Source organism: Malaclemys terrapin, chromosome 13 (genome assembly GCF_027887155.1).
Source record: "Malaclemys terrapin pileata isolate rMalTer1 chromosome 13, rMalTer1.hap1, whole genome shotgun sequence".
Taxonomy (NCBI): Eukaryota; Metazoa; Chordata; order Testudines; family Emydidae; genus Malaclemys; species Malaclemys terrapin.
In genome coordinates this window covers 40,087,411-40,104,930 of record NC_071517.1, presented here as the reverse complement: position 1 = coordinate 40,104,930, position 17,520 = coordinate 40,087,411, and the positions used below count along the sequence as shown (strand labels likewise).

Sequence of the window (17,520 nt, the reverse complement as noted above, 5' to 3'; positions counted from 1 at the left end):
GTGAAGTTCTCAATAAATCCTGTCAAATTAAATATCAATGTATGTGACCAAATGGCCTTCACAAAGAGAGAAAAACCCACAATCCAGAGTGGCCTATAAAACACTTTCATGTTCATAAAATGAAATCTCAGTGAATCACTTAAGGCTCAAAATCAGGAAAATAAATTTACCCATTTTCTTTTGTAGTGGCTAAACCAGGTTCACTTCTTGCCTCATTATTTGGTTGTATTAGTTGCAAACGTTTTAGCATCGTTATATTAAAAGAAAGAGAAAGAAACACAAATCTTCCCATCTACAAATGATCTGGACTAGCCTAGAAAAAGTCGGGAAGCAATTTCACCAATAGATGCAAACAAGACTACAAGATCTGAAAGGTCAAACTATGCTTTAGGTTCAATGGGATTTCCCCGCCCACTCCCAGATCTGTAAGACTTTTTTCTCCAGCCCTCTGGAGTTTGACTTAAGATCATAGACATCAAACCTGTGATTCCTAAGTGTGAAGAGAGAGGGTAACGGTCAGGGCCGGCTTTAGCAAGAGCGGAGCCCGATTCCTGCAAGCCCCTCCCCCAGGAATCGGGCTGCGCTCCAGCCGGAGCTCCAGTCGGGGTCGCGGGGCTTGGGGCCGGGTCGGAGCCTTATTGGAAACAAGTGGGAGGTGTTTCCCAGTTCTAAAGGCCCCTCCCCCAGCCTAGAGGGAGGGACCACTGGACCCAGGAACCAACTAATCTCTTGGGACAACTAATGAAAAAACAGGGAGTGGAGTGACGGTCAAAGGTTCAAAATCAGGGTGCCGGATGGGGACATCAAGCAGAGAACCCTGGACAACGCCCACTGCTCTTCAAAGGTGTCAAGGGAGCCAGCGGACGCTGCCCAGTGGAACTCTGCCCAGAGATGTGAGACCAGGGAGGTACGGAAATAGGCCCCACAGTCGCAGAGCACCCCCTCGTCCAACATCCTCTCCCTGGTATTGTAGATGGTGAGTTTGGCTAAAGCCAGGAGGGGGTTGACGAGGAGGTCTCGCGACTTCGTGGGGCCACGGATAGGGTGTGCGTAAATGAACAGGTGTGGGGAAAAGTACAGCCAGAACTCAACAAGAGGTTCTGGAGGAACCGGAACAGGGGCTGCAACCTGGCGCACTCGAGGTAGGCGTGCGCCAGGGTCTCCCTCACGCCGCAGAAGGGGCAGGCCTCGGGAATAGGGGTGAACCGCGCCAGGTACACGCCCGTGCTCACAGCTCCGTGAAGGAGCTGCCAACCGATGTCCCCGGCAGGCCTTGGGACTAAGGTAGAATAAAGGCTGGCCCACCGGGGCTCCTCACCCTCCACAGGCAGTAAGTAGTCCCGCCATTTGGTGTCGGGGTGGGATGCGAGGGTGAGGAGATGCAGCGTGTGGAGCACGAGCGTGTACAGGTGGTCTCTGGGCACAGTTCAGAACCGGACCGGCTGCAGGGTGTGCAGCCGGCTCAGAGTATGGGAGCAGGGAAGCCAGGGGGGGCTCGTGGAACAGGGGCCCGATAAAAAGGTCCGGAGGGCCCGGGGTGAGGGGTGGGCGGGGAGTGCCCTCTCGCAGGGCCCACCACAGGAAGCTGAGAGAAGGGGGCGACAAGGCAGCGCCCACCTCCTGGAGTACACGCAGGGGGGTCGAAAGGGTGGAGAGCCCCATGCGCCGGCCGAGCGCATGGGGATCCACCCAGTCCCCCCTGGCGTAGTCCAGGTGGTCTCCGACCCTGGTGGTTTCTGCCAGAACCAACCTCCGGCTCACCGAGGGAGACTCCACCACCTGCACACGGAGATCGGGGTTGTGTAGCAGGGGCTCCGCAAGGAGGTCCGCGTCCTCGGTGGCCACAATGGACCTGGTCACCGAAAAAAGTTTCCAGGTCCGGAGAAGGTCCTGGTAGAAAACCAGAAGAAAAAGGAGCTGCCGGTCGTATCGGAGCCCTCGGAGGCGGCGGAGGAAGGCGTGCGCTAACGTGCTTCATGCCGGACTACCTGCACCATAAAGGAGCCTCTGCAGGGCCTGGAGGCGGAAGACATGGACCTGGCTACGAAGGCAGACCAGGCCCTGTCCTCTCTCCTCCAGGGGAAGACTCAGGACCCCTGCAGAGACCCAGTGCAGTCCTGGCCAGAAAAACTCCAGGGCCGTCCTCTGGAGACTGGCCAGGATCCCCGGGGCCGGGCTCAGGGTGTTGAGCCAGTGTCAGAGCATGGACAGGACGAGCTGGTTCAGCACCAGCGCCCTCCCTCGCAGGGAGACACACCGGAGCAGTCCTGTCCATCTCTGCAGCCACTCACCCACCCTGACCTCTAAATCCTGCCAGTTTTCCGGCGGAGAAGGATGCGTGGCGGAAAGGTAAACGCGGAGATAGAGCAGCGGACCCACACTCCACCGAATGGCTTGAAGCGCGGGTGGAAGGGAGCTCGCCTGCCACCCGTCCCCGACCACCAGGCCAGAGCCACTGGGGCTGGGGTTGGCATGCTCGGCCGGAACCAGGGCCGGCTCCCCGGGGCCTGAGCCGGTCTGGAGCCGCCAGGGCCGGGGCCGGAGCCGCCGGGGATGCTTGGCCAGCGCTGCTCGGCCAGGGCTGGGGCCCCGGGGCCCGGGCTGGGCTGGAGCCACTGGGGCCAGAGCTGCCGGGGCCGGGGGTGCGGCCGGCACGCTCGGCCGGAACTGGGGACGGCGTGCTCGGCTGGAACCGGGGCCTGTGCCATGGGCCCGAGCTGAGCCAGGCCGGGCCGGGCTGGAGCCACTGGGGCCGGTGCCGGTGCCGCTGGGGCCAGGGTCGGGGCTGGGGCCGGCGCGCTCGGCCAGAACCGGGGTCGGCGTCCCGGGCCCTGAGCCGGGCCGGCTCCCTGGGGCCCGAGCCAGGCGGGAGCTGCTGGGGCCGGAGCCGCCGGGGCCGGGGGTGCTCGGCCGGCACGCTCGGCCAGAACCGGGGCGGGCATGCTCGGCTGGAACCGGGACCGGTGCCCCGGAGCCCGGGCCGGAGCCGCTGGTGCCGGGGCCGGAGCCGCTTGGCCGGGCTGGGGCCAGAGAGAGCCGCTCGGCCAGGGCTGGACTGGGCCATGCCGCGCCTCCCCGGAGCCCTCCTCCTCGCATCCCCCTCCACCCCAGCTTACCTGCTGCTGCCCGCCTGCCCCTGCTTGTTTTCAGACTTCCCGCGAACATCTGATTCGCGGGAAACAGGGGAGGAGGAGGAGCAAGGGGGCGGAGCGTTCAGGGGAGGGGAGGAGGGGGAAGTGAGCTGGGGGAGTGGTAGACAGCTGCGGGGCCCTTTTAGGCACGGGGCCTGATTCAGCCGAATCGGCCTAAAGCTGGCCCTGGTAACGATGGTAACTGACACCTTGGGAGGTGAAGGGGTAGAACGGGAACAGGATAAAACTCTCCATCACTTCAACAGAGACTCCTGTGTGGAGAGTTCAGGGTGATGGTGATGGGGAAGGGGGGAACCCTGAGACTCACCCCATTGCCCTGAAATAGCATGGAATCAGGCCTTTGAAACATTGATATCAGCTTAACCTAGGTTTTGTCCTGTGAATTTCATATCACTGCACTTGGAAGGATTAGACTTTATCGGTTGATGTCTGTAAATGTTGATTTCACTGTACACACACAAACCAGAAAAAATACCCCCACTGCTAATAACTGAAATTTACCAATAGGCCAAGGAGAAAAATGCTGCCTGAGAACGTATTAGACATTGATTTAAGAATATTTACTTGGCATATTTTGACATGTGATGTTGAAAATCTCTATTTTAATGGTTATGAAGATTTAGCTTTTTGAATCTGTCTCTACTGTCATTAGTTATTGTCTGACCCAAATATTGTCTGATCCCGCCCTAAATCTCCCACCACTGTGAACATTTAAATTGAAAACAATTGGAATGAAATGCTTAAAACCCAGATTTTTCTCCAATTGTGAAAGTTTAAATCAATACATATAAAATTGCTTAAAAATAAACATCTGTCAAAATTTGATATATATATAAAAATGAATTCTACCAAGTCTGACTATCACTCCTTAGACACACAGCTCCTGCTCCTGCAGGCTCATCCTCACAGGAGGATGCCTCTGATTGCAGGACCAGAGCCCTAGTGGTACATTTTTCACTAAATTGTCCAGAGGGAGCCATGGCCGCAGAGAACCCCCTAGAAAGTCTCCAGGAGGAAGCGCCATGTCCCATTTGTCTGCAGTATTTCACAGAAGCTGTCACTCTGCAGTGCAGGCACGTCAGCCAGTGCTGGGAGGGATCCGATACAGCCGTCTCCTGCCCTCAGAAACTGTGCAACAGAGAAACGTCAGGCCCAACAGGCAGCTGGGAAACATGGTAGAAATCACCAAATGGCTGAGTTTACAGGCAGCAAAAGGAGCAGGAGGGGACGGGGTGTGTGGGGATCACCAGGAGACTCTGAAACTTCTGTGAAAAGGATCAAACTTTGATCTGTCTGGTTTGCCATCTGTCCCGGGCTCACAGAGCTCACACAGTGGTTCCCGTAGAGGAGGCTGCCCAGGAGTACAAGGTATGGAATTGCTGTCACGTTTAATGGGTAATAACTTTGGATTTTAATTACAGGCTGATTTCACTGAAAGTTCCCTGGCACAGGTGTGACACAATCATTCAGCTCTGTAAACCCTTGATGGTATGGGAGATGCTGTAACAAAATAACTGATTTGACAGAGTAGCAACAGAGACAAGTCTTTAACGATACCTGATGTGGGAAAATGTCCTCTGAGATTCTGATGGGGATTATTGAAAATCTTCATCATATAAAGAATTCTACCAATCCCAAAGGATCAGACACATTACCCAAGTTAATGAATACTTCAGTTCTTACCCAAATACACGCTTACAGCCAATTCTTGTTAATGAAACTACCATTTATTAAAAGAAAAGACAATATTGGCTAAAAGGTCACTAGACATACAAATGCGAATAGAGTCCTTAGGTCAGTTTCACCATAGAGATGGCACATTAGAATTGAAGAGAGTCCTTTTCAGTATCATTTCATCATGTTCTAGTCCAATGTCCAAATGTTCAATAACAGGGCAGTCCAGAAGGGACTGGAGATCTCAGTCTTACTACTCAAACTCCCCCTGAACAAAACTTAAGAAGAACTAAGATAAATGAATCAGGTCCCAAGAGTTTTTATAGACATTTTTGAAGCCTCTCGACAGCAGTCAGTCCTTGGGTGAACAATAGGTTTTGGAAGTAACCTCCTGTTTCTCAAACATCACAGGTAATAAAACTACATGGATTAACATAAGGTAATTATCCATAAAGCCGTTCATAGACCGTTTACCACAAACTTTAAAGAGAGAGATATATACAATGACATTATTACACCCAAGTTTAATCTAAATATTAATATTTCCTTTTGACTTCTGAATTAACAAAATACAGTCCTAGACAGGAACCCTTTGATTACACTGTTAATCTGTAACAAGATACAGGTAAACATAGACTACTACAATTACTATCTTCTAGGGCTGTCAAGCGATTAAAAAAATTCATCCTGATTAATCGTGCTGTTAAACAATAATAGAATACCATTTATTTAAATATTTTGGATGTTTTATACATTTTCAAATATATTGATTTCAATTGCAACACAGAATACACTCCATGCATCTGATGAAGTGGGTTATAGCCCACGAAAGCTTATGCCCAAATAAATTTGTTAGTCTCTAAGGTGCCACAAGGACTCCTCATTGTTTTTACAGAATACAAAGTGTACAGTGAGCACTTGATATTTTTTATTACAAATACTTGCAATGTAAAAAACAAAAGAAATAGTGTTTTCAATTCACCGACTGCAAGTACTGTAGTGCAATCTCTTTATCATGAAAGTTGAACTTACAAATGTAGAATTATGTACAAAAAATACCTGCATTGAAAAATAAAACAAGGTAAAACTTTAGAGCCTACAACTCCACTCAGTCCTACTTCTAGTTCAGCCAATCACTCAGAAAAACAAGTTTGGTTACAATTTGCAGGAGATAATGCTGCCCACTTCTTGTTTACAATGTCACCTGAACGTGAGAACAGGCATTCACGTGGCACTATTGCAGCCGGCATCGCAAGATATTTATGTGCCAGAAGCGCTAAAGAGTCATAGGTCCCTTCCTCCTTCAACCACCCTTCCAGAGGACATGCATCCGTGCTAATGACAGGTTCTAATCGATAACGATCCAAAGCAGAGTGGACCGACACGTGTTTATTTTCATCAGCAGAGTCAGATGCCATCAGCAGAAGGTTGATTTTCTATTTTGGTGGTTCGGGTTCTGTAGTTTCCCAATCAGCATGTCCCTCTTTTAAGACTTCTGAAAGCATGCTCCACACCTCGTCCCTCTCAGATTTTGGAAGGTACTTCAGATTCTTAAACCTTGGGCCGAGTGCTGTAGCTATCTTTAGAAATCTCTGATTGTTACTTTCTTTGCATTTTGTCAAATCTGCAGTAAAAGTGTCCTTAAAATGAACACGTGCTAGATCATTCTCCGTGACTTCTATATTATGAAATATTTGGCAGAATGTGTGTAAAACAGAGCAGGGGACATACAATTCTCCTCCAAAGAATTCAGTCACAAATTTAATTAATGCATTATTTTTTTTAAATGAGCATCGTCAGCATGGAAGCATGTCCACTGGAATGGTGGCCAAAGCACGAAGGGACATATGCACGTTTAGCATATCTTGCACATAAATACCTTGTATTGCCAGATACAAACATGCCATGCGAACACCTTCTCACACTTTCCGGTGACATCATAAATTAGAAGCAGGCAGCATTATCTCCCATAAATGTAAACAAACTTCTTTGTCTTAGCGATTGGCAGAAAAAGAAGTAGCACTAAGTGGACTTCTAGGCTCTAAAGTTTTTAATTGCTTTATTTTTGAGTGCACTTATATCATTAAAATAATCTATGTTTCTAAGTTACTTTCCTGATAAGGAGATTGCATTACAGTACTTGTATGAGGTGAATTGAAAAATACTATTTTTGTTTTGAATGTTTACAGTACAAATATTTGTAATAAAAAATAAAAAATAAAGTGAGCCCTGTACACTTTCTCTTCTTTGTTGTGATGGAAATCAATATATATGAAAACGTAGAAAAACATCCAGAAACATTAAACAAATTTCAAATGCTATTCTATTGTTTAACAATGTGATTCATCGAGATTAATTTTTCTAACTACGATGAATTAATTGCAATTAATTAACAGCACTACTATCTTCTTCCAATTTCTTAACAATACCAGGTTACATTTCAAAGTTCTAGTCTATATTACTTGGAATGGCCCCAAATACCATTTACACACTTTTCTAACATGTCTCTAAAGGTTGAAAGTGGGTCAATTAGCCTGCAAGGTTCTTAACTCTTTCGGGCCAGGTGCCACAGAAGTTTAGATCATGTGTGAATTCGCCAATGTTTAATGAAGTGTGATCTCTGTGTACAACTTTTACTCAGTCCAAGCACTTATGGAGTCTTGTGGATTCTCTGATGTAAAACAAGGACTGATCAGTTTCTGAAATGTTTCCCACAATCTAAGCACTCATGGGGTCTCTCTTCAGTGTGGATAGCCTGATGTTTAACAAGGTCTGACCGCTGTATGAAACTTTTCTCACAGTCTAAGCAGTTATGGGAACTCTCTCCTGTGTGGATTGGCTGATATTCTGAAGGGCTGAGGTGTTTCTGAAACCTTTCCCACGGTCCAAGCACTTATGGAGTCTCCCTCTTTTGTGGATTGCCTGATAATTAAGGAGCCTTGACCACAGTATGAAACATTCTCCATAGTCCAAGCACTTATGGGGTATCCTGTGTGGATTCTCTGATGTAAAACATGGGCTGAGCTCTATATGAAACTTTCACTACAGCCTAAGCACTTATGGGATCTCTTTCCTGTGTGGATTAGCTGATGTTCAACAAGGTGTGACCTGTAAATGAAACTTTTTCCACAGTCTAAACACTGATGGGGTCTCTCTCCAGTGTGGATTGCCTGATGTTTAAGAAGGTTTGACCTCTGTTTGAAACCTTTTCCACAGTCTAACCACTTGTGGGGTCTCTCTCCTGTGTGGATTGCCTGATGTTTAACAAGGTCTAACCTCCATATGAAAATTTTCCCACAGATTAAGCACTTATGGGGTCTCTCTCCAGTGTGGATTGCCTGATGATCAAGTAGGGTTGACTTCCGTATGAAACTTTTTCCACAGTCTAAGCACTTGTGGGGTCTTTCTCCTGTGTGTAATGCCTGATGTTTAACAAGGTCTGACCTTCTTATGAAACTTTTCCCACAGTCCAAGCACTTGTGGGGTCTCTCTCCTGTGTGTGGATTGCCTCATGTTTAGAAGGGCTGATCTGTTTCTGAAACCTTTCCCAGAGTTTTATTGTCTTATTGTCTCTCTCTTGTATGGATTGCCTGATGTCTAACAAGGTGTGACCTCTGTGTGAAACTTTTTCCACAGTCTAAGCACTTATGGGGTCTCTCTCCAGTGTGGATTGCCTGATGTACAACAAGGTGTGTCCTCTGTATGAAACTTTTTCCACAGTCTAAGCACTTGTGGGGTCTCTCTCCTGTGTGGATTGCCTGATGATTAAGTAGGGTTGACCTCCGTATGAAACTTTTCCCACACATTAAGCACTTATGAGGTCTCTCACCAGTGTGGATTGCCTGATGATTAAGTAGGGTTGATCTCCGTATGAAACTTTTTCCACAGTCTAAGCACTTATGAGGTCTCTCTCCAGTGTGCACTGCTTGATGTATAAGAAGATCTGACCTCTGTTTGAAACTTTTCCCACACATTAAGCACTTATGGGGTCTCTCACCAGTGTGGATTGCCTGATGATTAAGTAGGGCTGACCTCCGTATGAAACTTTTCCCACAGTCTAAGCACTTATGGGGTCTCTCTCCAGTGTGGATTGCCTGATGTACAACAAGGTGTGTCCTCTGTATGAAACTTTTTCCACAGTCTAAGCACTTGTGGGGTCTCTCTCCTGTGTGGATTGCCTGATGTACAACAAGGTGTGACCTCTGTATGAAACTTTTTCCACAGTCTAAGCACTTATGGGGTCTCTCTCTTGTGTGGATTGCCTGATGTACAACAAGGTGTGACCTCTTTATGAAACCTTTTCCACAGTCTAAGCACTTGTGGGGTCTCTCTCCAGTGTGGATTGCCTGATGATTAAGTAGGGTTAACCTCTCTATGAAACTTTTTCTACAGTCTAAGCACTTATGCGGTCTCTCTCCAGTGTGGATTGCCTGATAATTAAATAGGGTTGACCTCTCTATGAAACTTTTTCCACAGTCTAAGCACTTATGAGGTCTCTCTCCAGTGTGGATTGCCTGATGATTAAGTAGGGTTGACCTTTGTATGAAACTTTTTCCACAGTCTAAGCACTTATGGGGTCTCTTTCCAGTGTGGACTGCTTCATGTTTAACAAGGTCTGACCTCTGTATGAAACCTTTCCCACAGATTAAGCACTTTTGGGGTCTCTCTCCTGTGTGGATTCGCTGATGTAAAACAAGGTGTGATCTCCGTATGAAACTTTTTCCACAGTCTAAGCACTTGTGGGGTCTCTCTCTTGTGTGGATTGCCTGATGTACAACAAGGTGTGACCTCTGTATGAAACTTTTTCCACAGTCTAAGCACTTGTGGGGTCTTTCTCTTGTGTGGATTGCCTGATGTACAACAAGGTGTGACCTCTGTATGAAACTTTTTCCACAGTCTAAGCACTTGTGGGGTCTCTCTCTTGTGTGGATTGCCTGATGTGCCATAAGATTTGATCTTTGTGTGAAACTTTTTCCACAGTCTGAGCACTTATGAGGTCTCTCTCCAGTGTGGATTGCCTGATGATTAAGTAGGGTTGACCTCTGTATGAAACTTTTCCCACAGATTAAGCACTTGTGGGGTCTCTCCCCTGTGTGGATTCGCTGATGTAAAACAAGGTGTGATCTCCGTATGAACCTTTTTCCACAGTCTAAGCACTTATGGGGTCTTCCCATGGAGGTCCCCTTTAATTCCCCGTGCCCAGGAACTTCCTTTTGTTGATTCCCCTCCTTGTTCTCACTCACTCTCTCGTCACCTGCTGGGAGATAGAGAATCCAGACAGGAGTCTTGTGCTGGGGAGAAATTAAGAGGAATAGCAGCAAGGGAAAACCCAACATACTAAAGCTGCACAGACAGATCAATTGGATTCTGCCTCCACTTCCCACCCAAACTTTTACAGAGAAAGAAAGTTGGGAAGGAAACTCCTGCAGGTAACAGGACACGTGGAAAGTGATGTCAGTGATATCTGCTGCCTGCAGCCCTGCCCTGGGTGAGATGAGGAAGGAACTGCGGGCACTTATTGATACCACATTTTGGGGATTCTCACCTTTTTTCTTCATTCCCCAGATGGTTTCTGTGTCAGTCCTCACCTGTGTGGGCGCCTCTCGGGATCTCTCTTTCCTCGCAGGCCTGGAGATTGGGCACCCATGGCTCTTCCCCTTGTTCCAGCCGGGTGATCAGGTCAGGTTTGGGAAGGGGGAATCCTGTGCAGGGGGAGACATCAGACCAGATCAGGGTGTGTGGAGGACTGAGAGAGCGTCTCTCAGAAAGGACATTCCGTGAGCGGAAACTGTCCCTGTGCTGTGCTGGGGAATGTGGAATCTAAGAGGACGGGAACATGGTCACTGAGCCCCCTCGGGGGAGGCAGACATTTGGGGATGTGAGGGAAATTGTGATGCACACCCAGCTCTAGTGTTAAACCCCTGCTTATTTCTAAACCTGTGGAGCTCAGAGCCCTCCACATGGCTGGAGCTGTTCCCAAGGAAGAGGGAGAAGAGGGATTCTGTGAGCGACCGAGAAACAGCACAGACAGGACAATACACGGCTTCCCCACCTCACAAACTAGGGGGGTCGGGTGGGGATGATTTAGTATGTGCCTTAGGTTTTGACACCCTGGTCTCATTGGAGAGTGATGAGGGAAGAACCTGAGCGGTGTGAGACACAGAGACTCCCCCAGCTTCAAATAACCAAGGGGCCAGGAATCCCTTACCCAGCGAGGTCACCGTCTTGTAGTTCTCCCACATGACATCCCTGTAGAGGGCTCTCTGAGCGGGGTCCAGCAGAGCCCCCTGCCCTTGGGTGAAATATACAGCCACATCCTCGAAGGTCACCGGCATCTGAAACAACAAGAGTTCCCCACTCAGCGCCTGCTGCCCCAGCCACAATCCCGCTAGTCATGGGGGAGGAGGGACAGAGAAGCAGAATCCTCCCCGCACCCTGCTCAGAGCAGCCAGGAGGCCTCAGGGAGTGGGGAGAAGGTGAGAGCTCCTTGTCCCCCCCCAGCAAAGAGAGATGGGCAGGTTCTTTTCATTTCCCACACGCCTGCCAGCCACAGGCTGATGCAGGAAGCAGAGCTCTGAGCCAGGGACAGGGACAGGAATCCCAACAGCTTCCCTTCGTATTTCACAGCAGTCTCTGGCCAGTGGGGTCAGGCCCCAGCCCTGCCCAGGGGGTGTTTCCTGGTTCAGAAATGGAGGAATGTTTCCCCCCACCCACCAATGGGCCTGTTCAGAAAATCAGGCCCAGGTTAATCATGTTCCAGCAGGTTTATCAGACCCCGTCCCACCCCGGGTGATTAACCCCTCTACAATACCCCTCCCCCACCACCAAAAGCTCCCTGAAAATCCCCTACCTGAGGTGGCTCCATCACAGACATTTCCCTTCCCTGTCTCCTGGAAGATGGGCCGATCTGGAGCGAAATGTGGACGCGATTCCTCAGCCTGTCAGGGCAAGAGGGGCGATGGGGGAGGTTACAGAAGGGGCTGGAATCCATATCATTCCCCAATTCCCCCCAGGCTCTCTCCCTGCAGACAGACGCTATGATTCTATGACTCTGCCATGCTGGGAAGAAACCCAGTTAGTTCATTACCTCCCCAGGCAGCCACCTAGGGTGACCAGATCATCCAGGTCAAATATCGGGACACGGGGGGGGGGGGGGGGAGGGGGTGGCACGGGGGTGGTGTGGCAACAAAAAAAAAAAAGTTGCAGAGCAAACACCCCCCCGTCCTCCCTCCACAAGCGCTGGAGGGAGGCCCCGGAGATGCAGGGGGAGCGCGGGGCCGGGGTGAGTGAGAGTCCGGCCTGGCCCTGAGCGCAAGCAGGACTCAGTCGGGTGGTACCTGGAGGGAGAGGAGGGGGGCGGCGGCTGTTCTCCCCCCCGGAAGTAGCCGCTGCTGCAGCTCCCACTGCCGCGGGGGGAGGAAGCGGCCGATGGCCAAGCTCGACGGCTGCGGCTCTGGCACCCCCGAGCCGGGGCCTGCTGCGGAGACCCAGCAGTGCGCACGCTGCACCCAGCTCCTGGCCAGTCGCGTCTGGGCTGCTGCCCAGCTGGTGCTATCCCGCGGCGGCCCCGGGGCAGAGGCATCGGCAGCCGAGCCCCATTCGCTCCCCTGCGGGACCCGAGCGGGACGGGGGGGCTGGAGCCTGCTGTCCCCACTCCGGGGCCGCCGCGCGATAGCACCAGCTGGGTAGCCAGCCCAGACGCGACTGGCCAGGTGCTGGGCGTGCGCAGCGTGTGTGCGGGTGGGTCCCCGCAGCAGATCCGGGCTCAGGGGGTTCGCGGGCGTCAGAGCCGCAGCCGCCAAGTGCCATGGCCGCTTCCTCCCCCCGCGGCAGTGGGAGCTGCAGCAGTGGCTGCTCCCGAGTCCCGCTGCCCAGATGGGGAGAACAGCCGCCGCCCGGCCCCGTGGGCCGCCCCCCTGCTCTCCCTCCAGGTACCGCCCGATTGAGTCCTGCCTGCGCTTGGGGCCAGGCCAGACTCTCACTCACCCCGGCCCCGCGCTCCCCCTGCATCTCCCAGGCCTCCCTCCAGTGCTTGTGGAGGGAGGAGGAATGGCGTGCTTGCGGAAGAGGCGGGGATTTGAGGAGGGAGCCAATGGGGGAAGGAGGGGGCGGAGTCGGGATGGGACGGGGGGGGGTGGGGTGGGGTGGGGGGGGCGCGAGCACTTCTGGGCTCTGGAACATTTGCTCGTTTGTCCAGTGTCCCGACCTAACATTGGTTGGGACGCGGGACAAACAAGCAAATATCAGGACAGTCCGGATAAAATGGGACGTCTGGTCACCCTACAGCCACCCCCCCATTAGAACTAAACCCACCAAGTCCCTTCTAAACCTCCCAGGAATAGCAGCTCTGAGCCAAACGCTGGAAAAAGAGCAGAATCAAAGGAGTCACTTTAGGGCACTGCCCCACAGTGTATTGTAACCCCTCTAGCTCTCCCCCATCTCCCTCAGTCCTGCGGTGCTCAGCAGAGTGAGCAACTGGCTTTTCCTCTCTCAGCTCCTCCCCTTGTTCCCAGGAGAGCTGACTGCCCCGGGGGTGCAGGGAATGGGTCCGGGCAGGGCTGGGAGCTGGGAACCTCCCTCCCCACTTCTTGCTCCTGCTGCCTTTCAAGTCTCTCCGCTCTCCCTTTTTATCTTCTTCCCTAACCCTGGGAGAACGGGCGACTGCCCCATTGTCGTGGGCCTTTGCTCTCATTAGGCAGCTCAGCCACTGACACTGGTAACGGGGGTTGAACCCGGCTGTGTCACTGAGGGCAGCAGCTCTGGGACTCTCAGACACTGGGAGCCCCTCCCCTTGTAGGCCAAACTCCCCAGCTGGTCCCTGAAAGGGGCCCTTTGTGCAGAGTCATTTCCCTGCCCCACTCCAGCCCTTTCCCCAGGTCTCTCCATCACCTGGAGGCTCAGGCTCAGGGGCTGGTATTGTCAGAGTGGTTCCAGCCACTGGAGAAAGTGCCCCTGGGCTGGTCTCAGAGGGGTGTGATGAAGCGGGAATGTTCTTAATGTTTTCTCTGAATACCGAGTGTATGCCTCGGTTTCCCCATGTGTTACTCAAGTATCAAGCTGGTGGGATACAGGTGTGTGATCATTGCAGAGACCTCTAGAGGGCAGGTGTCACTACAGAGTGGCTTCCTGGGCATAGAGAATGGCCAAAATTCTGTATCCTGGCAAGCTATGGCCGGAGCCAGTCCTCTGCGAGGAGCCAGCCCAAGGTGCTGGAGAACAGTGAGAGAGGGAGAGGCCATGAGACCTGTTTTCCTGGGAAAGAGAGAAAGCATGGAGGAGGGGCAGGTGGGTGTCACTGAGGAGGTGGGGCTGGAAGCGGATCAGTCTTCTGGTTTGGGAGTCAGTGGGGAGAGTCCAGGGCTCGGGACTCTGGATTCCCCCCTAGATGGACTTTGCTGATTGCTCCTGATTTCTGTGCTAACAAGCTCTTTTCTATACTTTGTTCCCAGCAACCAATAAACCTTCTGTTTTCCAAGCCGGCTGAGAGTCACAGCTGACTGCGGAGGTGGGGTGCACGGTCCCTGTGAGGAGCGGGTCAGGCTTCTCCTTAGGCTGCCCCCAGGGTTCAGGCTGGGGCCACACACTCAGTGGGTGGGGGGGGAGTTGGGTAGTGCCCAGGGGCTGGGGTCCTGCCCCTACAGTATGGGGGGGGGGGGAATGGAACTTGCCTCCCTCAGCCCTAGATTCACCCCCCACCGGTTGTATCCTGTTCTTATCCCCGGCTCCTAGTCCCAGGCAGGGGGGCTGAAACAATCTGTACAGTGGGGGGGCGCTGAGAGCCATTGAACCAAACTGTAAACCCTGGATAGGATGGAAAACCCTTCAAGCCGGGGGGGCGACTGGACCCCACCAGCCTAGATCGAGCGCCTGAGCTGCCCCCCGCCCCCTGCCCTGATTGTGCCCCTAGGCCCCTCTCCTTCCCCGGCCCCCAGCTGGGCCCCCCACCCTGCATTCAGTTTGGCCCCTGCCCACCTTCTGCCCCCCTCAGATCTCCCTGAGCTGCAGCCTCCGTCCAGACCAGCGCGGCCAGGGGCAGGGAAACAAAGCAGGGGATGGGGGAGACGATGGGTGGTAACGTGATCATGCTCCCGCCCCGCACACACCGGGAGCTGGCGGCAGCTGGGCAGGGAATCGCAGCCAGCTCCGCTGGGAGCAGCCCGGGGGTGACGGGGGGGGGCGGGTCTCTCTCACCTTCCCTCCGAGCGGGGCCCCCTGGGGCAGGGGCCGGGCCGGGAAGGGGCCTGGCCGGGCTGGGGGCTCTGCCCTGGGAGAGGCTCCTGGGGAGCAGCGGGAAGGGCCCTGCTGGAGATTCCCCTCTCCCGGCTGCAGCCCGGGCTCCGGGCTCCCAGCACCAGCCGCCGGGGCTCGGGGATCTCGCCAGGAGCCTGGAGCCAGAGTCACCGCAGCGGCTGCAAGTCACTTCCTGCGTCCAGGACTGACCCAGCGATCGCTCCCCCCAGAGCCGCCTCCCAGCTGCTCCTGGGTCCTAGCGATAAACCAATCACATGCAGCCCCCCTGCCCCACAACCTGCCTCCTGGGGGCCCCACCTCCCCTGAGCACAGGCAGCTTCTCCCCGCATTAAGGGGGCATCGTGCATAGAAGCCACCCTGTTAGTGACTGGACAGAAAGGATACATCCAGACCCCAGGGAGGGGGGAGAAGGGGCGTTTCTAATGGAGACTGGGGATTGTTCCAGAGACTCCCCAATAGCCTCATGGGGGTGAGAGGTTCTGGTCCTAGAGAGGCTGCCCAGAGCCCTAGCAGCAGGGGAGACATTTCTGGGGGACACTGATTCTGTGTGGCACCTCACCCTAGACACAGGAATGTCGTTTTTCAAGGGCTTAATTTGTGCCAGGGCTTCCCAGGGGTGAGCCCCGGCCAGCACCTCTGGGCCTGGCAGTTCAGAGCCCCGGCACCTCTGGGCTTGCTGCATCAATTATTAATGTAAAAAAAAAATTCCACCCTGGGAGTTTCTGCCATAGGACTTGGAAAGAGGATGAGAATGTATTTACACCTCAGGTAAATAGACCCCTCAAGCTAAAGAGAGGGGGTGTGACCCCATCCATTGCACCAGAGGGGGCAGGAACTAAATGATTTGCATTTTAGCAGACATACAGCTCTGGCAGGGGAGAAATAGCCGGATCCTGCCCTGAAAACAGGGCCTGTCACCTGGCTCACAGCTCAAAATAGACTTTTGTCGCCTTCAGAAGAATCCATTTCACAGTTCATTGGATTCTGGAAGAGATGGATCCAGCCACTGTGTTTAAGTTGAACTGTTTGGTGACTCTGGGGGAAATTAACAAACTGTTGCCCCTTGACTCCTTAAAGGGAGAACAACCTTAACATTCCTCTGACTGTTCCAGGACAGGGCTGGACTTTTCACAACACCCCTTCCTGGGAACCTTCGGGGCTGGGCAGAGCCGGAGCTCTGAAACCTGGCAAGGGGGGAGGATCTCAGACCCCAGGCTCCAGCCTCTGCATCTGCTCTGCTAATTTTATCCCTACAGCCTGAGCCCCTCTCCCTGCCCCCCTCCCCAGCCAGAGTCAGCAGACCCCCACTCTGAGACTTGTTGCAGTGTCTTTTGTTTGAGTTTTGGCTTTGTTTTATTTTTAGACATACCCTGAATGAGGCAGGGTCCTGTGTTAATGAGCGCTGCAGTGTGTGATCCTGTCATTAAAGATCATACAATAATGCACAGACACAAGGAGGCTGGACTAACAAGGCCCAGACATCCTTGATTGTGGCCCTGCCTCAGACTGCTCGACTTCGCAGCGTTCAGAACATGCTTTTACTGTAATATTTTGAGGGTAAAGTGGATAGAAATCCCCTCCAGTTTTCCGGCTCTACCATAGAATTAATAGGCAGATATTACATCCTCCAATCTTGCCCCTTTTCTCTCCAATAATCAAATATTGCGGTACACATTTTCCCCTCTATTCACTTACTGAATTTTAGTGCACCGCCCTCAGATGTTGATCACTTTCTCTCTGTTGAAGGATTACTAATATAATCTCTGCATAAGGATCACTTATTTATCCTTTAAATACCCACTTGATACAAAACGTTTCTGATTTTGCTTTTTTCCTGTTGACAGCCAATTTTTCCTCATTTTCTTCTCATTATCAAATGCGGCTATAAATTCTCCTCAACATTCACAGATTATTTCTCTCTGGAATTACTGAATGATACCAGATTCCCTCAGTTTGGGAGGAAATTGACCGCCCTGAGTCATTCCCACTGAAGGGAGTTGGGATTTAAACCCGACAAGGATCAACTTTCCCAGTGACATTTGTGATGTTTCCTCCCTGTTCAAGGAGCTGTGGTGTTGATATGGGGATGTCTCATTCCCAGCAGTGGGTAAAATGTTAATAAATTCCTCATTCATAGCTCCAGCGTTAAATGGAAAAGTGGGGTTTGGGATGCAGTTAGCATGGCATCCTCCTATGGTAAAAACAAGCTGTAGGGAGTCTGTTGTCACAGGGGGGAAATCCCTGCTTCACAGTCTTTTAGGTGCCTTAAGAATGGTATTAACTGTGCTTTTGAGGGGAAAAGAGAATAAATTAGGTGAGACAGGTTGGAGCTGTGGCTGGCATCCAATCCTGCTCCCTATAAGACAAAAGAAAACAACGATCCACAAAAGGGGAGAGAATAGCTCAGCAAAGACAGAAAACCCAGCCTCTGCGGTCAGGGCTC

The 17,520-nt window shown here is 52.0% G+C and overlaps 2 protein-coding genes across 8 annotated transcripts in view; one reads left to right on the top strand and one right to left on the bottom strand.

Moving 5' to 3' along the window:
• Positions 1 to 17,520, top strand: part of LOC128847462 (zinc finger protein 345-like) — a 430,467-nt gene that overhangs the window by 154,515 nt on the left and 258,432 nt on the right. The window lies entirely within an intron of this gene.
• On the bottom strand, positions 7,069 to 11,970 carry LOC128847459 (zinc finger protein 585A-like). 7 transcript variants are annotated; one of them, XM_054046879.1, is made up of 4 exons: positions 11,677 to 11,970; positions 11,035 to 11,161; positions 10,415 to 10,528; positions 7,069 to 10,083 (listed from the first exon to the last, which is right to left on the bottom strand). In XM_054046879.1, the coding sequence occupies exons 1-4, from the start codon at positions 11,815 to 11,817 to the stop codon at positions 8,390 to 8,392; spliced, it is 2,076 nt and encodes a 691-aa protein (XP_053902854.1). In that variant the 5' UTR covers positions 11,818 to 11,970; the 3' UTR covers positions 7,069 to 8,389. The 7 variants fall into 7 exon arrangements, with proteins under 7 accessions (XP_053902854.1, XP_053902855.1, XP_053902858.1 ...); XM_054046880.1 differs by having other exon boundaries at positions 7,069 to 10,080; XM_054046885.1 differs by having other exon boundaries at positions 10,007 to 10,117; positions 10,372 to 10,528.